The sequence below is a fragment of the Sinohyriopsis cumingii genome, chromosome 16, assembly GCF_028554795.1.
Source record: "Sinohyriopsis cumingii isolate HCF-2022 chromosome 16, ASM2855479v2, whole genome shotgun sequence".
Taxonomy (NCBI): Eukaryota; Metazoa; Mollusca; class Bivalvia; order Unionida; family Unionidae; genus Sinohyriopsis; species Sinohyriopsis cumingii.
In genome coordinates, this window is record NC_142976.1 from 70,593,565 (window position 1) to 70,618,810 (window position 25,246).

General features: G+C 36.0%; 1 protein-coding gene across 1 annotated transcript in view; it reads left to right on the forward strand.

The window, feature by feature from the left end:
• LOC149780743 (mRNA cap guanine-N(7) methyltransferase-like) overlaps nucleotides 1–19,461 on the forward strand; it is a 46,898-nt gene extending 27,437 nt beyond the window's left edge. The window contains exons 7-11 of the mRNA XM_089937805.1: nucleotides 784–954; nucleotides 3,657–3,774; nucleotides 12,773–12,904; nucleotides 13,300–13,333; nucleotides 16,278–19,461. Of these exons, the coding sequence (XP_089793931.1) occupies nucleotides 784–954; nucleotides 3,657–3,774; nucleotides 12,773–12,904; nucleotides 13,300–13,333; nucleotides 16,278–16,471 (649 nt within the window). The 3' untranslated portion in view covers nucleotides 16,472–19,461. The remainder of the gene's footprint in view (nucleotides 1–783; nucleotides 955–3,656; nucleotides 3,775–12,772; nucleotides 12,905–13,299; nucleotides 13,334–16,277) is intronic.
• The last annotated feature ends 5,785 nt before the right edge of the window (nucleotides 19,462–25,246 follow it).

Sequence of the window (25,246 nt, forward strand, 5' to 3'; positions counted from 1 at the left end):
GTATTATATATTAAAAAATGGTACAAGCCCCTGTTTGGGGACTGGTTTAATGAATTACAAGAAGACAAGTTGATTTTACAGAAAATTCAGTCCTTGTTTATACAGCAGTATATAATTTTGAAGGTCTTTTGTCAAAATTTAAAGCCACCCCTTTGAAAATGTTTTTTAAATGATAGATTTTAACCAGATCATCTTAAGGAGATTAGGTAGTTTGAATAATCTTGTTTGGGATTTTATTGGTGCAGATAAATTTAGGGTTAAACTCTTTTTGTTACAAGACCAGATCCAAATTTTTAGCATTTATTGTTTTTTTAAATACTGTAATAGGAAATGTTACTTTCTATGTGATACATTTATATGTTGCTATAGAATTCTTTAGAATTAAAGGCTTGAAAGCAAACAACACATAATTTATGTTCATTATGTTGTTCCCACTTGGTAGCATAATGCAGCAAAATAAATTAGAATTTTTGTTCTATATACTGAAATGACTTTACATGCCAATTTATAGGAATATAATCAAATTTGTTTCGTGTGATACATTTTATGGTTTTGTACATGATCAGCTTTTCTGACTTCGATGTTTTTGGGGAGCCATGAAAGAGAAACATGTTTAGATTTAGAAAATGCATGTTTTATAATCTATAATGTTCTTTAATTCCATTCAGTAATGGTCATATGTGAACCTTGACAAAAGTAATTTCATCCTGGAAAAACCCTGGATACCTCATAGTTGCAGTCAGGCAGTGGAGATTTTAAATTATTTTCATTTGTATTTTTCAGTCACAGACTCCGGGAGTCCCCTGACATGTCCTTTGGGAATGAAGTGTACAGAGTGACATTTGACTTACCAGATAAAGAGAACATACCCCTGTTTGGTGCCAAGTATAATTTCCACCTTGAAGGGGTTGTTGATTGTCCAGAATTTCTCATCTTCTTTCCAGTTCTAATTAAGTATGGCATTTAACCATCTGCATACACTGCTCCCTTGATAATTTGCAAACCCACTTATAATGTGGTGTTTACATTGGATCCTGTTTTTAAAAAAGAAAATATCCCCAAAATTGGCACCATATCTTGAACATCAAAAATGGCAGTTAGTGCCCCCAATATTAGAATTAATATGAAATTTAATAGTTTAATAGGAAATCACATATCCTGTTAGATTTTATTGGAAATATATTTTTGTAAGCACTGTAAATAATAATAGCAAAATAACGATCAATGCAAAATTTCTGGTAAATACTAACAGGTGGCAACAATGAAAGAAAGAAACACGAGTCTTGTGTGGTGAAATTCATGTTTTAACCTTTAATTCTTTTTGAGTGTAAGCAGTGTAATTATGGCCTGTTCTCTTATAACAAAACATCGAAAGAGTCAATCAGCCATCACATTGATACCCATGAGCACTTCTGTGAGAACGTAATTAAGTGCTGACCATTTTGATCTACAACTTGGGGAATGTCTGTTGTGGTGTAAAAAACGATTAAATTAATCACAATAATGATGTTTTTTGTATCTAATCAAAAGGGAGATACAAATGGTTTAAAGGCATCCAATTCCAACCTGCATAAGCTCTTGTGGTCATTATCGTGTCTCAATATTGATCCACATTTTGTAATGATAACCTTTGTGAATTTATCTTTTTACATTCTCCTCTAATTATATTATATCTGTGTTTGTCTGTCTATCAGTCTACAGAAGAATCAAGAAATGAAAACAATACGAGTTTCAATGTTGTTGTTTCTCAAAATGAATGTAAACATTAATCCTGTTTAATTTTGAAAGAACTTTCAATCTTGAATGCAGACAGCTCCAGTGTACTAGTAGTTAGAGCGTCCGCCTCAGATGTGGGAGGTCGTGGGTTCAGTCCCTGGCCAAGTCATACCAAAGACTTTAAAAAATGGTACTTACAGCTACCTCGCTTGGCTCTCAGCATTAAGAGGTTAGTGTTAGGACTGGTCGGCCCAGTGTCAGGATAATGTGACTGGGTGGTACATCATGTTACGTGTCTGCAGCATGATGCCCCAGTGCTAGACATCACAATAAACTGCCACACTGCAGACATCGTAGTGATATGACTGAAAAATTGTTAAAGCTACGTTAAAAATCCAAATCACACACACACAAATCTTGAATGTATCCAGTTCAACACAAAAGCACAATATGTTTAGAGGTACACATGTTTAGTGTACGGAAACCGAATGGGATATTGTTTTTAACCATCTCTTCAGTATAGTTCATCTTGAAATAAAGGGTAATTTATAATGAAAAAACAACTATACCATTATAAAGAGATATTTCTTCAGAGTTAATTTCAACACTTATGAAACAAATATTCAACATTATAACCAGCTACCCCCCTTTTTTTTTGTCCTGCAACTGTTGATTTTCATCTTCATATTAGTTTTTTTAGGTTCCTTAGTAATGTGCCCTTGCTTATAGTGTGGTTGACGTTTTTGGACCCACATTGTGTGCGAATTATCAAGGGAGGGGCATATTTATGGGTTATTGTTTGTGTACTTTCTTACATTTAAGGTGGACGATTTGTTTTGACTCACAATCCTGCAAGTCAGGATGGCCAAAACAACAAGCCCATGTAAAACATATCATTAGACATGCAATAATCTCCTTATTATGTATGCCAATTTATAAATAGCATTAGTTACTTTATCTTTTAACATTTTTTCAAGAAATAAAAATTATTCAGATTTGTTTTTTCTTCTCAAAATCATAAATTCATTCGTGAAACACATGAAATTACCAGGTGAGTTGGATGATGTCTTAAAGTACAACTTTAGAGTATATCACAATGTAATGATGTGTACCAGAAAATATTGTTCAGTTACCTTTTATTGGGTGCTTAATAAAGATTCTTTCTTTAGTTTTGATGGTATATACAGTTTTTCGTATTTTCCAGTCAGCATTCAGATTTGTCTTAAGTTAATCTGCTTTTTTAACACCAATGTTTACCGCACAGCTCAAAATGACATGATCGTAACATTATGACATTATGTATGTAATAACTTTTACCAAGGTGTATTGTTGCATTATGAACTCTGGCAGAGATTTGACTTCAAATGATATGGGTTTGATTTATTTCTTAAATGTAATAATGAAATAAAAGCTTTATACAATTTTAAAAATGAACACTAGCTAGAATCCTTAAAATGAAAATGATAAAGTAGAGGAAAACAACATGAAACCATTGTAAATCTTTGGCAATTTCCAACTTGGTATTTTGGGGAAGAGGAGGAATGGTCTCTCCTTTCCAAAAACAGTATTTGGTATCTTTCTTGCTTTATCATTGGAGAAGTACATATGTGTCGTAATAAATGATACTTGAAAACTATAGGCAATGACAAAATTTTGGGCAAAAGAATGGTTGTTGTCTGAAAACAAGAAGAAAATATGGTAAGTAAATCATAGTCTCTGACTTTTTACACCCCGTGATTACATTAGGATTTTGCATTTAGTTCAGCATTTATCTCACTGTAGCATGTACACTAAAGAACATTTATTGGTACATTCGTCTTCTGAGCTCTGGATATGCATCACATTTGCATAATTTGACAGTGACCAGATGTTGATACTCCAGCTATTAAATTATTTTTAAAAAATTGGAGTTTTCTCATTCATTTAAATTTGTATTTCAGATTAGCTGAAGAATATGGCATGAAGTTGCGCTTCAAGAAAACATTTGCTGATTATTTCAATGAGCAAATTCAAGATCCAGAACACAGAGCCCTCCTCGGTAGAATGCAGGCCTTAGAGGTAATATTTCAGGGATCCTGAATTGTATTTGCTGGACATGACTGACAAATGAAATGTTTTGACAGTCACATGCTTAGGCCAACTGAACGACGATCATAGAATGTCTGAAATGTGATTGTATCAAATTGTCTTAGATTTTTTTTTAGCCATTAAAGTGGCACAGAAACACCTTAACCAAGTAAAATTCAATGGTGATTTGGTTTACACATTGTTTTTTTGTTAGACAATCAGTACAACATAGCTGCCAAGTGTCCCATTTTTTTCCGTATTTGTCCTGTATTTTGGACTTGAATATGGCTATATGTTTTTCTTGTTCAAAGATTCGTTTTTTAATTATTTAAAAAAAAATTCCTTGCAATTTTCGTTTTGTAATCTGCATCTAGTTCCTTTCTGAGAGTAAATATATTACATGGATATAGGGACTTCAAGTTCTAAAATATGATCGGTTCATTCAAATTTGAGGCTACCATGCCAGTCTTTAACCACCATATTGGATTGCACAAACAGTTGCCACTATCACTTAATATCATCCTTAGTATTCAACTTCTAATCATGTCAAAAAGGAAAGCAGAAGATTCTGAAATTTCTCCAGAAAAGAAAAGAAAACAGAACAGGAAGAACAACTGTGCCATCCTGTTTATATTTGTGAAACATCTAGTAAAAGAGAAAACCTTGCATTTTGCAAATGGTGTAATTGTGATTTCGCTATTGGGTATGGAGGTGCCAGTGACATAAAATAGCATGAAAATCATCAGCTTGCTGCTTTATCATCAACAACTCAGCCTGTAATGTTTATAAGTGCCAGAGAGAACCTTGATGTAATTCAGTTGAAGTTTGGTTTACTTAATTTCTTTTAGAAATGAACCTTGCTGGCGATTTATTTTCCACTCAGTAAAATCACAAATTATTGCTCATGTGCTAAAAGAAAACAGTTCAGTATAAAAAAAATCACAGAATTCAGATCATCAGTGAAAGATGGTACATAGGAATCAATAATGATTGAAAAAACAAGGTGTGGAAGAAGCTTCTGAGTGTGTGATGCATTCTTCTGAGTGGGCACCCAAGTGGAACAGGTGCCCATTTTCAGAGGGTGGAAGAATGCATACATGATGCATCTTTGACATGAAATAATTAAGTTACTTTACTAATGGTTGTAGATGTTGTTAATAGATACATATGCATTAAAGTTTTAACAATCAGTATTTGTTCCTGATAAATAGCATTTTTTGTCATAAGTCATCAGTATTGTGTACTCTTGGGTTGGCAGCTATGATACAGTGTCAACAAGTGTGCTAGAGCCTAACTGCTTGAGGATCACACTGATCACAGCCAGCTAGATGAAGTTGGGTAGTGAAGAACAGCGCAGAAATTTTGAAGACTGACATCTCAGTAAAAAAAATGTATCCTTGTTGCTCACTTTCAGTTCTGCAGATGGGGAAAATGGAGAAAATCCTATAACTGAACACAATCTGTATTCTTGACAGTAATCACTATTAGCCCTTAATACCATATGCACTTATGCACTTTAGCAGCGTGGGTGTGTGTTAGCATACTGTCATACTTTTAGGACAAAATATGTGTAGCCTAGGCTCTGACTAAGCAGAAAAAGATGCTGGTAGCAACATCCAGGACATGTCTGAAGATCATAGCAAAGAAAATTGTAAAGGACTTTAATGGAAATGCCTGTTGATTTTGTTGTCTAGTTAGTCCTACATGAAAATGGTGATGTGATATGAAAATGAAAATCTTGTCACTACATTGCCTGAATGGAAATTTATTTATTTTGTTTTCTGAATGGATGGTCTTATGAACATGGGTTTTTACTAAAAGATGTGATGTCTTGTTCATCCAGAATGAAAATGGTGTTGATATGACACCACAGCTGCCATCTTGAAACTCTTACCGCTTTTGATGGAAATTGCTATGGGTATTTGTCATTCGGACACATTCACCAGTCACATTTAACGAGGAATATTAGCCTGCTACCTCACAAATCCAGCCCTACTAGAAGATAAAAAATCATCTTTTTCTGTCTCATATAGACAAATTGCAATAACTCTTGCCCCTTTAACCTCCCAGTGCCATCACCAGTTGTTGCCATTTTCTTGCTTCACTTCTATACTGATAACATCATACTTTTTACCTTTGACAATCCAAGCCATTTTAGTATTCAGATTTCATTTTGGATTTATTGTGTGCTACAATCATTCTTCTGCAGGTTGCATAAATTATTTGTACATTTTCTGCCAGCAGAAGTGTGGACCATTACATTAGTGAGTTAGTGACATGCTGAATTGCTCATTTGTGCTTTATTTTCTTCTTATGTTGTTTTAGGAGAAATGTCAACTAAATGAATGAAATGCGAAGTTCTAAGCAATAGTCCATAAGGCATCATAAAAAAGGACAGACAGCATAAGTCAAGGAAGAAAATATTGGCATCCTAAGTATACATTGAGGGATAACCTAACGTTTGTTGCTTGCAATTCCAACTCATTGGGGATGTGTTTCCCCAGTTTTAGGCAGCCCAGTGGGTGTAAGTCCCCCCACATGTCTAAGCATGGCTTTTGGACCTGTAAGTCTTCTTGCATGGGGTTTGTTCCAGATCCATTGGATCCATTTCATATACAGTCTAGCCAACTATGATTTATGGGGATCTTAATGACAGACCCATCCTTGTAACTGTACATTACTTTAATATCACAGAGATTTCAGTGGCAAATCTGTCCAGTCAGCCAGGCCCTTGGACTGGCCAGTACTGTTAATAGCTGTCCAACCCCATCCCAGCATGGGGACATTTTTGATCAGACAGTCAGACTAAATAGAATTTATTGGGATCATACTGACAGATCCATTCGTTTAGACATACCGTCAACAAAATACTCTTACTATGATGTCATTGAGGAATCTATCCAGAGAAGCCCTGAGAGCAGCCAATACCAATGATAGCCAAACCATCCACTATGCCACCATAATCGAGTATGACCATATTCCAGGCAAACCAGCTGGCTGTTTTGGAAGTGCCAGACTTCCATATATTCACTGTTTATCCACATTGGACAGTTAGTTACATTTTCAGAGAAGACAGCATTGAGTCATTGATGCCACCTGGGATAGCTTATTCTGAGCTGCAAATCCAGGTCAGTGTGTGTGACGAAGTGCCTACTCAGATCTGACCATGGAACAGACTGAATTTAGTATCAAGGCTGCAGTTGAGGAAATGTATAGGGTGTTGTCAACTTCAGAATGCCCTTCAACTTTCACCACTACTCAAGACTACAAAGTTAAAGCATCGGTAGATTTCAACCAGGAGAAAGAGACACCATACTTTTAGCTCCTTCCCCATTTGGCTAAAATTAAGGAGATTCAATAACTGCCTGTCAGGTAGAATTGTTGATCTGGGGAAAACTAAGGCTTCTTTTCATGAAGCCATGTACCAGTGACATTCCACTGGTACAACACTCACTCAGATGCCTTCAGTTCTGGTCTCCCAGCCCTTGATTTTAAAAAAATCTCACAGTAGGTCACATGTCGGCTCCACCTTATTTAAAGTCGACAAGAATGTGTTTCATGCCACATCCGCGCTAGTCCTGAATGTAGTCACTATGTCTTCAGTTCTAGATTTAAAGGCAAATGTATTGCCTGTTGTTGGCCAGCTTCAACCTGATATGATGTATCACATGTCTGCAGCCCATGTCACTTAAGCTTCATCCATCCCTGGCTTTATGGATGACTCCATTTGGGTCACCATTGCGTTTTGGAGGAATATTAGTAGTTTGGAGGCAGGCAGATAAGGAACTGCCCCTCCAACTTGCCACTCAACCAACACAGGCATTTAGAAACGATCAGCCCCCATCACTGTGGAGGGGCAATAAGCAGACTAGGAACAAGAGGTCTTGTCAGTCAGTATAGATCCCAGCCCATTGCCAAAGGACAGAAGCCTAGGAGACAACCATACAGAGGCAGCAAGAAACCAAGTTTCTCCACCTTCAAGTCTTTATCGCTGTAGACATTGACCTACCTGCGGCATGTGGGCAGTGGTGTCCTTCAGTTTCAGGCTCACTGGATTTCCCAACTCATCAAACCGACTGGGTGATCCAGTTCAATTTGGAGGAAATCCAGCTTTCATTTTTCCTACCCCTTCCCCTTTCTTACTCTTCCCTCTTCACAGACGTACTATTATATTGGGAGAAGGATGCTTTTACAACAGGAAATACAGTCAGTCATTGATAAACAGGCATTGTGCAGAGTCCACAGTCTCTGGAGTTTTATTCGAGGCTGTTTCTTATTTGGAAGGTGAATGGCAGTTGAGGCTGATCATTGACCTGCGTTGCCTCACCAATTCATTTCACCAGAAGAATTCAAGATGGAGACAGTGAGACCAGTCCTTCTTACCATCCAATATGACGTGTATGCCATCAGTCTTGACCAACACATATTTCATGTCCCTATCTGCCCCTCATCACAGAATTTCTCCATTTTACATTCCACAACACAGCTTTTCTTTTCAAAGTCTTACCCTGTGGTCTCAACATCAGCATTTGGGTTTTGCCAGAGTCATGGATTATGTCATCACCCAGTTCTGATCAACTTCATCTACAACAATGGCAGCGTACCTGGATGACATCCTCCAGAAATATGGTAAATTCTGTTCTACTTCAAGGCAGAAACCATGATCTACTTTTACATCATCTAGGTTATCTAGTGAACTGGGAAAAGTCCAACCTCCATCCATCACAACTTTTTGCCTATCTAGGTATGGAATTTATCACCAACCTGAATCTGGTATGGCTTCCTTGTGTTTGCACAATCAGGGTCATCAAACTTGTCAAGTCTTTCCCAACAGGACATGGGATTCAGCAAGAGAGTTCTTGCAACTCTTGAAATCAAAGAAATCAGAGCAATGCAGCAGTGGACTAGATCCCATTTGGCTGTATTGTTACATGCCCCTTACAAGTGACATTGCTGGCGCAAGTCCTTTCAATCAAACAGTCATGATCATACTCAGGGTATGATCATTCCTGCATCAGTGGTGCAACCAGGTTGGCTGACCATTGGAGAAACTCAAACAGTATGTATTGACACCAGTATGTATGGTTGGGGTGCCCACCTGTTGCCAGACTTCACTGCTGTCAGCGGCATGTGGGAACCAGGGAAGTGGCCTCTACATATCAGCCTTTTAGAAATCAAAGCTATCATCAATGCCATTCACTTCAAGAAGGATTGACTCTCAGGCAAACTGGTCTGCATTATGTCTGACAACTTTGTGGTGGTGTCCTACCTCTTCAAACAGGGCTTCACCAAATCACCCGATCTGTGTTTTCTGGTTTGGCAGTTCCTATGTTGGTGTGACAATCTCCATATCATCGTATATATTAGATGCACCCCTGGCAGACTCATTGTCTTGGTTGACACTCTGTCCTGGAATGGTCAAGTCCTTGACACCAAATTGTCTCTCCGTCAGTTGGTATTTACTTGGATCTAATCACTTTTGGTGCGCTCAGTGATTGATCTTTTGCGACAAAATCATATGTTGCCAATCTTTGTCTCTCCAGACCCAGAAGCTCGGACCATGGATGCTCTGTCAGTCAGTTGGCAATGGTTGTGGGCATTGCCTATCCACCCCACCCTCCACCCCTATGGTCTTGGTAACAAAACAATAATACAGAAGTGATGGGGTCAGAAATGCAAGGTGATTCTGATATCCCCTTTCATATGTAACAAGTCCTGGCTTTCCTATCTACTCAATCTAGTGATCTGCCCAGGAAGAGTTTGGCCAACCCAAATCTTCTCAAGCCGCTACAGTCACAGGTGTTCTGTCCCTGCCTGGACTGTCTTCTTTGTGCTTGACTCTTGTCCAGACAGCTTTGTGAGACAAATAATTTAAACTTCGATTGTGGAGAGAATCTCAAGAGCAAGAAGGCCCTCTACTCTGAAATCTTGTGAGGAATAGTGGCATGTTTTCAGGGACTGGTGCCTTGTAAATAACATCATCCCCCTGTGTACCTCATTCCCTAAGCTAGCTGACTTTTTTCTTGGCTCTTCGAGGAGAAACATTCTGCCCAAATTCCTATCAAAGGCTACCATTCCATGATATAGGATACATTGTGGCATCATGGTAGATGTGATGTTGGGCACGATAACAATCTATCAGTTCTAATCTCAATCAGCCAAAACTCTTCACTTTTTTCCAAATCTGACCTGGGTTTTAAGATGGCCAAATTCGAGCCTTTAGCACATACTTCACCAAAGTTACTATCATACGAAACATATTTCCTCATGGCTTTAGCTTCAGATGCAGGGTGAATGAGTTGCATGCTCTTTCCACTGACCCAAACGATCTTCAGTTCAGATCAGAGGGTTCAGTGGTCCTTTTGACACAGCAAGGCTTCATAGCCAAAACTAAGTTACTTTCTGTTGGTTGTCACAGAGTTTTCATTCACTCACTCTCTCCCTTAAATAGGTTGAGAACAGCAGCCATGCAAAATCCTCTTTATGCACTCAGGCACTACTTGAAATGCACAGAGACAAGCTGTGACATGCACAAACACCTCTTTCTTCCAGTGATAGCCAGGAAACCGGATATCACCCCTCAAGCCCTTGCTTGGTGGCTGAAATGGGTTATACACTTGGTGTACTCTGAGGTCTCACAAGAAATTGATCCACTCACATGAAGAATACACTCATTGGATTAGAGCAATCTCTGCAAGCCTCTTTCTTGAACTTCATGTTCGATCCGAATTATAGCAGTAGCTGTTGGCTGGCATGCAGAGTAAACTCTCTCTCGAGTTTTTATCAAAAGATTTACCTTCACAGAGGCAAACCTTGAATCTGGTTGGTCCAGTGGAAGCATCCCAGATGACCACCACACCCATTTAAAACATTCAACACAGCATATCAGCTTCGTTGGATTTACTGGTGAAATTTTGTAGGTAAGAAGATTTCAATAATTATCTTCTTAACGATATGTTGGGGTCATAAATCAAGTGACATCAAGGCTGTGTTGCTTATGTAATTAGAAGAACAGGCTATCATTCTCATGGGGAATCCAGCCATCATTTCCTATAAGGTAGAGGTTGGATGCTCAGCATTCTTTCCTCCTAATACATATTCTCCTAATGTAATGTCATTGGGGATGTATGTGAAGGAGAGTGCAAAATTTTTAAATTTTTCTGAGAATACTTATCCAATCACATTACTTAGAAAACCCTCTCTACCACCCTGCCATGTGAGTTTCATTGTTAGTATATCACTCAAAAGAAACCTACCAACAGCTTGCTGCGGCATGGGGAGGTAATATGCAAGAGTTATAGCCCTTTGTCCTAAGTATTCAGGAAGAAACATAATTTAGTTAAAAATTTGCTTTTCACCAGAAGACATTATGTTGTCTGGTTGATCGTAAATGATGGTACCAATATTATATACAATATGGATGCCATTGTAGCCATCTTGAAAATGTTATTGCTTCTTGCCCTGAATGGATGGTCATATCAACATGGAATTTTCACTAATAGACTTCTTATGATGTCTAGTTGATCCTAAATGGAAACGATTCTGTTTCGATATTAAATGTGGCTATCATGGAAGCCTTCATGAAAATCTTGTTTCCACTTCTACTCCTGATATCTTAAAGCCAACATTAATGTCTTAAAGGCAACATTAATGTCTTAAAGCCAACATTAATGTCTTAAAGCCAACAAAACCAAATCCTAAATGAAAATGGTGCCAGTCTGATGTTCAGTATGGCCATCACAACATCCATTTTGAAAATATTATCTCTGGGTCAGGTTTGACTGTAAATTGACTTTATATATAAATGCAGATGACCATTACATACAGGATGTTTATATATTAAATTTGCTGGGGGAAATTAGCAAAACTTGACCTAACAGTAACCTGTATACAGTGGTCAGCTGGCTACTATGGCCATCCTAATTTCCCATAGCAAATTTTCTGTATAAATGTCCCATTTCCCCTTACTGCACTAGACTAGTTTCTTATTGTTGCATAACTGTCAACCTTCCAGAAAGTGGGAGGATGAGACTCGAAGATTAGGGTTTGTAGACCCAAGTGGGGAATGGTGCACGTGATTCAAGTAAGTGACATTGTTGAGAATAAGTTGTTTAGTCATACAAGCCTATAGACAATAACTGAAAATTCAGATTTGAATACAGAAAGTAAAATTCCAGTTTTCTTTACAAAATTTGTTCTACTTCCAACCAAAATTGGCTGGTAGATGGAAAGAACCACTGACCCACGGGAAGCTACTGGCAAGCTTTCTCACATACCTACATTGGCCCAACCTGAGACTCGAACCCATGCAGACAGAGGTGAGATGGCAGTGATCCGTAATGGTGAGTGGTTTAGACCACTCTGGCACTCAGGGCCCCCCCCACTTCTAACTAAAAATATAAAATCCTTTAAACAACTTTTCAAAAACTACTTAGCAGAATTTGACCAAATTTACAGCATCTTAGCATGAAGGGCTATTCATTTTGTAAAAATGATGCCAATCTGACATCAAATATGACCACTGCTACAAAAATAGAAAAACTTGTAATAACTTACAAAAAGCAACTTAACCAAAAAAAACAATTTTGACAGCATCCTGGTCTGAAGACTTTAAAAATTGATAGAAATTATGCCATTCCACCATAAAATTTGGTGGCTGTTGCTGAAAATAAAAATATTTCCATAAATTTTTCTAAAAAGACGTGATCCACAGAATTGACTGAAAACGTCCTTGCTTAGAGGTATTGTAATATTTTGCAAATTATGTTGATGTGCCAGCAGAAATGGACGACAGATGAAATAAAATTAGAGAAACCTCAAAACAGTTGTTTTCATAATATATGCAGTCAGTGTTGTTGGAAGAAATTTTGATAGAAATCCTACTGGCCCAGAATGTTTGGCAAACTGCTGTTGCATTTGGTTTTTATACACAAGTCAATGAGGTGAGTTATCTAAAGCCTTCCTGGGCCTCTTGTTTTGTCTTTTTCAGTCCTACCCTCCAGACAGAGGCACAGAACTGATGGGATTGAAAGACACAGATTATAAGAGTGCAGATGAATTCCTTCAAGAAGCACAACAGACAGGAAGCTCTGATGATAGGCACAGAAGACCCCAACAAATTGTAATTTGCATTTTTACCATTTTTCAACAAAAATCACGTGTGTTAAAGATAAGAATTACATTCAGAAAGTTGTAAAAAAAATCCTTGCAAATTCCATTTTTTTAAAAGAAATAAGTTAAAATGTTTATATTCATAATGCACATGAGTTCATAAAACCATTCAAGAGACAGTCATCCATGGGAAATTATGCAGAATTAACATTATATAGTTAAAAAATGAGTTTGAATCTACTATTTTTGGAGCCCATAAATGGGAAGTACATGTGTTGATTATTGGATCTGATGAACTGCTTACATCCTTGTTCAAGAACAGATGACATAGAGATCTAATTTGTTTTATTTGTCATAAGGTTTTGTTATAAGCAGGATCTTAATTTTAATTTTCTTCCTACACAGGGTACACTCTCCAAGGCAGAATGGGAAGCCATCAGTAAGTAGATCTGCAAATCACAGCAACTGTTATCAGTATTAAACAAAAAGACTGGAAAAGTGCACAGGTCAACTGGAATGCATTCTGTCAATTTTAACTACTCCTAGTCAGGTCAGGACACAAATCTGTGAAGTTCCTCTAGATCACAAAATGTATTCCCCACTGCAACATCGGTGGGACAGATTATATTGCCCATGTCTTCCATCAGTCTGTCACACATGGTTACATTGTGTTTTCAGGCACTTTGCTGTGGTGTCACTCTTTCCATTCCATTCTAAACTTTGAGATTAAGGGATGAAACTTGGTACGCTTATACATCTTCACTAGAAGGTGTGTTGTTTACCACATTATGGGTGTATGGTTATGATCAAGACGTAATATTTTATGTTTTCTATCATACCTTCACATAATTTCCCTATAATTTTAATGCCATTTGTGATTAAGGAATGAAACTTTGCATGTTTCTATCATCACTAGGAGGTGTTTGTGAGCCACAATAGGGTTCCTATTTTCAAGGTGAAGTACATGTCTGAAAATTTAATTTTCCGTTGAGCTCTGTAACTTTAGAGTTATTTGAGTTTAAGAATTTTAATTTTGTATTCATATATGTCATCATTAGAAAGTATAGACAAACCGTCCCAAGCAGCCAGTTATGGGAAAAGGCAATACTGGCTGTTGCACGCAGGTGACTCCTGTGCACAGATTCACCTTTAAAATTAGTTTTAGGACAAACACCTTGCACAGAATATCATTATTATTATTAATATTAGATTGTTTTATGTGCATTATACAACAAAGTCATAATATGCATAGATGTTGTTCTCTCCCAAGTTTATGTTCTACACATGCTAGCTCTAATTCATCTTATAAATGAAATCATCATCCGACTTCAAAAAAGGACCAATCTTAGTTGGTTCCTGCTATAAATACATTATCCAGATTAGTCAGTTGCTGAACTCACTAAAATCAAAAGACAGACTTCTTAAGTGAGAAGGATGTGATGAGCAGAAAATAAAATAAGAAGATACTTCACTTAAAATTGCAGAAGCCATGAAAATTGGGCCATTTAGTATTGAAACAGACAGGAGTACTGATTATGATGACAAAAACTTATACCCAATCTGTGTAAGAGACTTTGACAATGAAAAGGGCAAAGTCAGAGTGCTCTTCTTTCATTACCAGAATTAACAATAGATTCCACTGGAAAAAAATAATTTTTTTATTTGCTTGATAATGCTTTGAATAAATATAAGTTGGCAGAACTGTATGGGGTTTTCATCTGATGCTGCATCAGTAATGACTGGAATTCATAAAGGATTTGCATACTGTATTTTGAAACATGTTTTGATCATTGTTCATATCAGGTTGTCTCTGTCATATGATGCACCGTGCTGCAGGAAAAGCTGCTGATAAATTAGAAGGAGAACTCCTGAAGTATCAAGTTGGCACTCTACCTGACAATGTACTTCATGGGGACAGAGTTGATTTTTTCATCTTATTTGCTAGCTAAAAGACCCAATAACTGGAAGATATAAATTTTCTCTTCTTTGTCAGGTTATGGAAGGGATATTAGTTCTTCTGCTGACTGTGAGAGATTGTTCAGCATTGTTAACAAAAGTAATACTGAATTCAGATCCAGGCTCTGTAATAACCCAGCACTTAGTGCTCTACTGGTGTGCAAAACATTTATAGTCGCAGCTGGTACAAAGTGTTTTGAAATGCAATATGAGAATCTGTTGCTTTTTAAAGCTCAAATTGTTTTATATGAAAACTTGAAGCAGTAATTGATGTTAAAAGTCCAGAGGGATAAATAAATCATTTTATACATAAGCTCATTGAAATTGTATCATGTTATATGTGGATTACTCTTTTTGTCCACTTGGATTACACTTTTTCCTTGCATGTATGTCATAAGGTGGTGTATGTCATATTATGTCATAAATTCTGTTCATCTGTTCATTGCCTATTTCCTTGGTGCACACTAACTTGAGTTCTTCACCATTTGCTGTTTTTGATATTTTGTAAATACTGTATTATGCATTTTGGGTGGGGAAGAGACCTATCAGTTTTGGACTCAGGAGTTCAAAGGTCAAGGTCACTGACAGAAAGGAGAATAAGGTTTGGTGCAACATTAGCTATACAGCACAAACCTAACAAGTTTGTGGATGACTTACACTCGGGTGAAGATATTAACCTATTGATGTTTTGTATAGGATCAAGGTCACTGACTGCAAGATTAAAAATAATGGGTCATGGTCACTTTGACTAAAGAAAAAAATAGGGTTTCTGTAGTACAGACCATTACCACATTTTGTGACTGACTTACATTTGGATGAAGGAAGAAGCCTATTGATTTGGTGTCAAAAGATAACAGGACAAGGTCACTGTGATTGATAGAAAAAAATTGGTTTTAGACAACAACATTTTGTTTAGCTGTACATCTTGGACCCTAACCAAATGTTGTGGATGTTTGCATGTGGGGTAGGGAAGGAAGCTATTGATTTTGTTGGCAAATGATCAAAGGTCAGGTTCATTATGACTTAAAGAAACTGGGGTTAACAGCGAAACCTATAGATTCTGGGGTCTAACCATGCCCTAATAGTGCCTAACCTATAGATTCTGGGGTCTAACCATGCCCTAATAGTGCCTATATTAGAGAACTATTAAACAATTGGGCAGGCATATACATATGTTTGTGGTACTCTTCATTGTACAGTCATTTTCCCTTTCTTTGCATTGTGACTGAGTTATTGCTCATTTCTTCTTGCACAATTCAGACAGTAGCAGGTGGGGCATACATTTCTAGTTTAGATTTAATTTTTTCTTCATCCTTCATTTGAAAGCAATCTCATTGTCTGTTCCTTGTAGCACAGAGTTATGTCATGAATCATTTATTTATGGCCAGAAAGTGAATGACTATGATGATGAAATTTCCTGCTTTCAGCCCTCTACTGTGTCTTTGCCTTCCAAAAGGTCAAGGACATGAAAACTGGAGAAACATGGTCAGGGTCAGAGGTACAGTCTGCAGAAGGACAAGGAGATGAGTCCAGTGAAGTGGTTGGTTCAAAGAGAAAAAGACGTTTGGATGAAGCAACCCCATCAGATGTTACAGAAAAAAAAGTTGCTAAATCCTCATGATAGCAGACATAGAGCAGATATACCAGATTCTGAGTTTCCTTTCTTTCTTGTGTATGTGTGGTTAATTTGTAATGATAGTGCCTTGCAATCTGCAGGGTAGAATTGATAAAGAAAGAAGCAGTACATCTCAATTTGAAATGGTCCAATATTCATAGGAACACTTATTTTTCAACAATACTTTTCTTTTTTACACTCTTCTTAAGTATCAGACCTAATCTCATAGATGAATGAATAAAATCTCATGGTTGTTAATGATCAGTTTTCTTTTGGATTTTATAACAGTTATGAGTAGAATCCTCACATGTTGCAAATGAAAATAAAAGTGACAAGTCAGATATTTTCAGTTACCCATGTTTTGTTACTTGTATGACTGTGTCTCTGTTATAATAATTATATGAATATGCCTGCTGTGACATTGGAAAGCTTGCATTTAGATGGCTGAACCAGTATACCATATCAGAGGATCATTTTGTATTCAAAAATTTGATGATATTGATGGTATTATTTTTGCAAATGGAGCTTTACCAGCAATTTTCAGCAGAGACAATAAGATGAATATTTGTAATAGTAAAATGGCTGTTCCCTCCTCATGTCTACAGACATGACTGCTGTCCTCATTGTAACTCACTTTGAATACTTTTGCCAGAAATAGCTGAAATGTAATTCCGAATGGAACTAGATTACAGAGGAGTAATGATCTCAGAGTTTTCTGCAGTATAGTGCAAATTTGACTGCAGGAGATTTTGACACGACCAATAAGAAAGCCTGTTGCAGTGCAGATGGAATTGTTGTGATGTTCCATTTTGATGTCATCATTGTGTAAATTTGAAGGATGTTAAATGTGAAAGTCTATGTACAACGGAATAATGCACATAGGTATTGTTTTTTCTCATGAACGTTTTTGGGAAGGCAAGCTTAAAATGTTGCCTTTCAGATTCATGATCCTATAAGTTGTTCATTAAACTTTCAGATCAGTTGATACACATGTAACTTTTATCAGCTAAATTTTGTTAAAATTTGCACATTTAATCACATCAAATTCTTATGCAATATTGTTTTATTTCTGCATTTTAAACTTTGTCAAGTTTGACACATCTTTTAGTTTTTTCATCCTGTCCAGTTGTTAATACTGTCTTTGAAATGTCCAGATTTGTGGCCTTTGTACCAAAAAAAGGTCTGTTATTCCAGAATGGTCCTAGACATCAACTATATCAATTTTTTAAAAATAAAAACAAAAAGCCTACTGTTATTATGGAAATTTAATTCTGTTTATGAACATATTGCAATTTTCGCCAGGTAAATTTGATGTTAAAGGATCTAACAAAGTAGGGGGAGAAACATTTCTTGTAATTCATTATAGACAACTGATTTCTTTATAATGATCTACTAGTCCATCCATAATAACGAGAAAACAATTGAAAATCTATTATTTGGATGAGAATTTATGTTTTCTTTTACATTTTGATAATAATAAGAATAAGAATAATAGATGTAACCATCTGCTATTATTGACTAAAAAAAGTTTTACATTTTTAGCTTGCATATTGAAAGGGCAAATGTATGATTGTTGCTGAATGTTGCATTAATCATAAAACGTGACCAAAATCACTTAAAGGCTTGTATGTAGATATTATTTCAAGTTGTTAATTCAAATAATATCATTTGTACATAAATGTATTGATAAACATAGATTTGTTCAATGTTCTGATGTGCCTAGGTTCACTTTGTGTAATTTAATTAGTTGTTTAGATTGCCATTAATATAGTCTAGTGCAGTAATTACTTGTCAGTTGACTTAGAGCTGCAACAGGTACCAAATTTAGGACTTCAGTTCTCCAGGTGGCAGACTTGGCTGTGCCTCAAGTACTCAAAATCACGATCACCAGCCAATTGTCTACCCCTACCCCCAGCAATATTCTTGGCATTAACAAAATTAAAACATTTACCATCAGTAATATGCACAAATTATGTTATATATTTAGTTCATGCACACTAAAAACTGCACATTGATTAGCAAAACTCATCTGGAAAAGATTTCTACTGTACATCATCTCAACTGACCAATCAGAATGGAGTATTCCATTTGGTGTACTGCATCTTCATTACTAGCAAGCACAACCATGGCCATGGGTCAGTTAAATGAAAAATGACAGCTGGAATTATTCAGTTGGTGTTCTGCAGTATCCTGGCTTGTGTTCACTTAATGGATCAAGAAAATTTGAGTAACAAACCTCAACCACACCATTCTCCATTAGTACTATGTGCTCACTTGAAATCATCCACGTGTATTATCTTTTATTTGTTGCCGATATGTCAGATATATCTATTAAAGCATGATTGGTACAAATACAGATGAACGAATTGAGGTTAGTACAAAGTGAGTTCATGTACCCAATAAAGTCTGATCTATACAGTGAAACCTCCCTAAACTGGACACTGTTAGGATTTTGGCCATTTTATAGAAATTGGCAGTATCCAGTGTTTCTATTAAAGGTACATTATTGCAGCTGAATTATTTGGACAGGATGCAGTGGAGCCTGGATTTTATAAATATCAGTGTTGTAAAGTTTGTACTTTGGATGTAACAAATTTATCATATTATGTCATCACTTGTTAAAAACAAAGTGGTTGGTGTTATAACTAGGGTAAAATTTATATGTATATAAGAATGAGACGAATAAAATGGGTCACTGGTGCCTGTATTGATTACATCAGAAAACTTTCATTGTGTATGATGAACCATTTTATGATACAGTTATTTTTTGGGGTCATGTATCTTTATGAAAAGATGTTTCATTATAATGCATCATTCATATGAGCTTTATAATCATATGTATTATTTGTGTTTGTGCTTGTTTGATATCATGTTTTATGATTACTCAGCCTTTTTGGTGACTTTGCTGTCATTATGTCATATGATGAGGAATTTTCATCAGTTCTGTAAATATCATATTACTGAATATTTAAAAATTAATAAACTTTTAAAATAAATTTCTTATATAGTGATTACTCATCTTCTGTATTTAGCCATATGCCCGTGGATTTTGGATCCAGTTTTGTCATTAACATTTATCATTTTTATCATTATCCTAGAACTAGAATTGGCACTAGCATGGATTCTTACAGCCATGGACAACTACTCACATGAAGCTCCTACACAAGTATTTTTTTTCCAGGGGTATATAACATTTATGAAACAGATTTTATAATATTACATGCCACATGCTGCTTGCAACAAAATGACATTATTTTATTGGTTTCCTAAATTTTATTTCTAATGAAAATGAAATTATGAATTTATGACATGACTTTAAAAAAGACCACCTTACTTGATCAAGTTTTTATATTATGTTGCTTGCAGAGTTGTTTACTGCTATGATTTCTTCCTTGTTTCTACAGAATATTTCACAAAAGTACAGGGTATTGTTCAAGGTATTGATTTTACAAGCTGTCGTTTTTCTGCAAAGATGCCACATGCCAGAGTTCTATTCATTTATTAGATTCTTCATTTCTGTCACTGAAGTGTTTGAATGCTGTTTGGTATTCTTTCTAGAATCTGTATGATTGTAAATGATAACATTACATGTAAATGTTCTGATGAAGTGTGAAGAGACCAAATAAAGCAATTGGATTAATAATTGCCCAATAAGAGAGATGATCTTAATATTAAATAGGGATGAAGGTAAGAATTTTGACCATGTCTCAGTCAATTTATGCACCCTATTGTTGGTATAGGAAAGGGGATCATCAGCTGATCAGATCAGTAACACAAGAAGTGCTTAAATTGTGGATTCTAGGCCATCCATCTTTGTTGGATATAGTCAACTATGGACAAATGGTTAACATTATGGATTAGAGTCTGGGGAAACTATTTATAGATTTATGTGAAGATATACAGGTCTGTGTTTGATGCATGATTGGTTTACACTGTGACTTCACTAGTGACAATAAACCAAAAAGTTATATAATGAATATAACTATTATCTTATATAATATGATCTGATCTAATTACATAAACCCTATTTTATGTAATAAATGTATGATCTGACCTCATTACATATAGACCCTCAAATCATGCAGTGTATCATCTGACCTCATTACATTGATGAATCCTATGTAATAAATTTATGATCTGACCTCGTTACATGGATAAACCTGAATGTATGTAATAAATGCATAATTAGACCTCATTACATGGATAAACCTTAAGTTATGTAATGTATGATCTGACCCCATTACATGGATAAACCTGAAGTTATGTAATGTATGATTAGACCTCATTACATGGATAAACCTGAAGTTATGTAATAAATGTATGATCGGGCCACATTACATAGATAAACCCTAAGTTATGTGATAAATGTATGATCTAACATCATTACATCATTAAGTTATGTTATACATGTATGATCTGACATCATTCCTTAGATAAACCCTAAGTTATGTAATAAATGTATGATCTGACATCATTACTTAGATAAACCCTAAGTTGTGTAATAAATGTATGATCTGACATCATTTCATGGATAAACCCTAAGTTGTGTAATAAATGTATGATCTGACATCATTACTTAGATAAACATTATGTAATAAATGTATGGTCTGACATCATTACTTAGATAAACCTTAAGTTATGTAATAAATTTAACTCTTATAGCTTTGACAGTTAAGCATATCTGAGCTCATCTTAATAATTTCTATTTTTGAATAAAATTAGAAAAGACTTTTAATTTTTTTGTGGTCTTTTTATATATCAGACATAGAATTGAGATTCTGTTCAGAAATATTTAGAACAACTAATTTCACTCTGATGTGGATGTGAACATAATAAAGAAACTTGATGATGACTACATAAGAAAATTGAGGATTCTCCTTCGAATACGTTCTCCAATCACATTACATTATGAATATTAGCCTGCTTGTGAAACCAGCCCTACTAAAAGACGAAAAATATCTAATCCAGTCTAATTTTAGATAGAGAAAGGACAGTAACTCTTGCACATTACCACTCTTTGATACCACCAGGTGTTGCCAGATTTTAGTTTCACAGTGCAATATCCTCCAACAATCCAGCCCTTTTTGGTATTCCTATGGACCCATCCAATGTTCATTTTGCATTTATGGTGCAGATTTATGAATCTACTTGCATGTTGTGTGCTTTATTTTGCCAATTTTTAGAGAGATTTGTCACTTGTTGGGACTTAGTCTTGCAGGAATACCATCCCATGATGCTATCATTGACCTTACACAAGGTCATTACAAGTTAGCATACATTCTGAGGTGCTGCTTGATAATTATGCCTAGTTTATTCATTTTTCACATAGTTTTTATAGAATTATAGTTCAAGTTTTAACTAAGCATGCAGCATAAGTTTAAAACAGGCCATAGGTTTCTGATTTGACACTTCACATATATGTTAGTTACGACAGTGTTTTTAGTGACCTAGTAATTTCAACACATTATTAGTTTCTGCTTTAGTTTATGTTTCTTGTGTTGTTTCAGCAAAATATCAATTAAATGTTTTATATGTAACTTCAGAGCATGGAAGTATGCCATGACTCCTGTTTTGTCTATATTATGTATACATCGTTTCTGTTATGTAGCATCTATAACATGTGGTTACGACAGTATTTTGTTTTAGCGACCTAGTAACTTAAACATATTACTAGTGTCTGCTTAGTTGTATTGCTTGTGTCAGAGCATGGAAGTCTACCATGACTCTGGTTCTGTCTATAGTATGTATACATTGTCTCTTCTTTATTAACTATGCATTGTGCATAAGGTTAATTTAGGACTATACGTTTATGATACGACACATTCACGGGTCTGTTAGTTATGGCAGTGTTTTAATGACCTAGTAATTTCAACCCATTACTAGTTTCTGCTTTAGTTTTTGTCTTGTGTGTTGATTCCACAGAATATTAATTTAAATGATCTATATGCAGTTTCAAAGCATGGAAGCCGTCCATGATCTCTACTTTGTTATATTATGTATACATTGTTTCTGATATGCAGCGTTTATAATGTAAGTCCAGGTGCATGGGTTAATGAGAGATCTGTTGGATCCATAATAATAATACACTAGTCATCACGACATTACCAGCAGTCCAGTCCACACTGGCAGTCCATCCAGATTGATCATACGGGTTCTTAGTGATAGATTACTCATTAGATATTAGATTACTCATGGCTTATCCTCAAGGCAGAGCTCATGTCTTAGACAGATATGACTGAGCAGAGTCATCAAGGTCACCCGGCGACCCAAAATTAAGAAAGGCTAAAGATATGTTAAAAGATATGATAAAGGAGGTAAAAGATGAAAAGGAAGACATGGACGAAAAGGAGAGGGTACAAGAATGAATGTATAAGGAGAGAAAGGAGGAAGAAAATGAAAAGAAGAAACAGGAGGAGAAAGAGAATGGGAAGAAGACAAATGTGATGAAGAGGATGAGAAGTTGGTGGAGAAGAAGAAGAGAAGAGAGAAATTAGAAGAAGAAGAAAGCCAAAGGCTTTTTTTATGGCCACTCATATGTCTTGAAAAGATGTCTTCTCTCTTGCCTAAAATGTTTTTAGTTGATTGTATATTTGTGTGTTTGTTTGTATATGTCTATGTCTCTATACATGTATCTATGTCTATGTCTCTATTGTTTTTATCCCTACCTACAGTAGCGTGTATTCAGGTCAGCCACTTGCAACACTGTTACCAACTGCTCTGCCCTATTGAGGTTAGCCACTTGCAACATTGTTGCAAGTGGCTGTCACACCTATCCAATTCCCCTTGTCGCTATATAGGCCCAATCCCTTGTCGCAATGATCAAGTTTTCCTTGTTGCTATACAGGCCCAGTTCCATATCACCATGTTAAATTTCCCTTGTCTGTTTAGTAGCCCACCCATGTTAAATTCCCCCTTGTCCGTATAGTAGCCCACCCATGTTAAATTTATATCTCCGTATAGTGGGAGGACCCTGACTTTAATGCTAATTCCCATTGTCCCCCCATTACTACTTCTATGCAAACCAAGACACTTGCATTAGGAAGTAGCTTTTTAGAGACGACAATGTAATTGCAATAGATCCTGATGTCATATTAGAAGACCTGGATACTGACATTTTGCTTCTAATAGATGATTGTCACAACTTAGGCGATGCAAATAATGGCTACCAGGAATATGGTTTGGCGGGGTGGGTAGGTGGGGTGGCATAAACCAGCAACGAAGGGGTGTGTGGAAGGAGGTGGAAGTGAGCAAAAATCCTCTGTTGTCTTGCACTGTACAAATTTTCTGGTCATAAATTTGACAGTCTAACTTTGAAAAAAATTCCTTTTGTAAAATGTTTGGTTGTTTGGGTTCATTTAGCATGCTATGGTGGGCTGCTGTATACCACTGACCTACCCCTGGCAAAGAAGAGGGCACATATCCTAAACTGAAACTATTAGGATTTTATCGGGTTTTTTATTCCAAACATAGGAAATTAATGGGAAATGTTTGCGAGGAAAATAACATGCTACTGGTGATTATGAGAATAAAGAAAGATGAAAGGTTGAAACAAAATAAAAGAAATAAATTTAAACATAACTCAAGGACACTATTAAACATTGGATTTGTAACTCCTGATGGTACACTTAATTTAATTAATCTTTTCGTGATTGACAGTTTAGTTAGAGACAGTTTTTGCGCTTATTAAATTTGAGATTCGTCTTCATTATGCATTATTTTGGGGCTTTTTTTCCATTTAAACCCTTTATTACATCTTTAAAATTTTCCTTAAGTTTACCGAACAAAAAATTATTCATGAGTTTAAAAAAAATCTCTCTAATAGTCTTTGGCTGTTTTTGTCTTAGAGTATTATTCACTCTGATGTAAGACTTGGGCATGGTTTTGGTAGAATAAAATGATTTATATATGTCAGACTGAAATGAAACAAAACTAAATATGCAACTTCAAATTACTGTGGAGGATTACTTGAGGTTTTTTTTCTTCTCAACTCTTCATGACAACCATTTAATAATGGCTTTAATATTTATCTCTTTAAGTTTCGTATACAATGATGATAAATCACTTTATTGCAGGATAGTTTTTCAGGCATTTAATGGATGATGTTTTAAATAGTCAGTATAGTAGTTTGTCTGAATCAACTCCCACCTTTACATTCCAGTCTCCTTGTACAAACAGAATGTCCTTCTTGGGTGAGTTGTCAATGACATTTTGCAGTTGGTTGTAGAAATTCTCCAGTTCGTTGTCATCATAGATGATACCCCCAAATACCCCGAAACTTTCTTCGTCTTTGAGCTTTTGAGCTGGAAATAGCGTAAACTTTTTATTTGGATTTTTGGGGGGATACGCATGTATAACATGTAAGCCTGTGTTTGCACCAAACCATGTATAAAGTTTGTAACCCCTTTATTACATTTACTATGACTTACTGGGCTTTTGGGTCCATACAGGATGGATCAAGATGCTCCCGCTCCCAAGAGTCTCCCAACTTCGGGTAAAATATTGTGATGATAGCACAGCATCACTGGCAGGAAGTCTTCCTCGATGAAATCAACAGTCAGGCTCTTGGAGTTTGCTGCCTAGAACAATCTTTTGCTAGCCAACACATTCGGCCCTCAAAAAGCATATAGAAGACGGACTTAGCACAGTCCAGATGGACAACATCACAACCAGATTGACTACATCTTGGTGGGGGAAAAAAATGATTCTGCACAGAATTGAATATCGCCAGAAGACAAAGTTTTCCAGAAGCAGATATTGGCAGTAACCATTATTTATTAATGA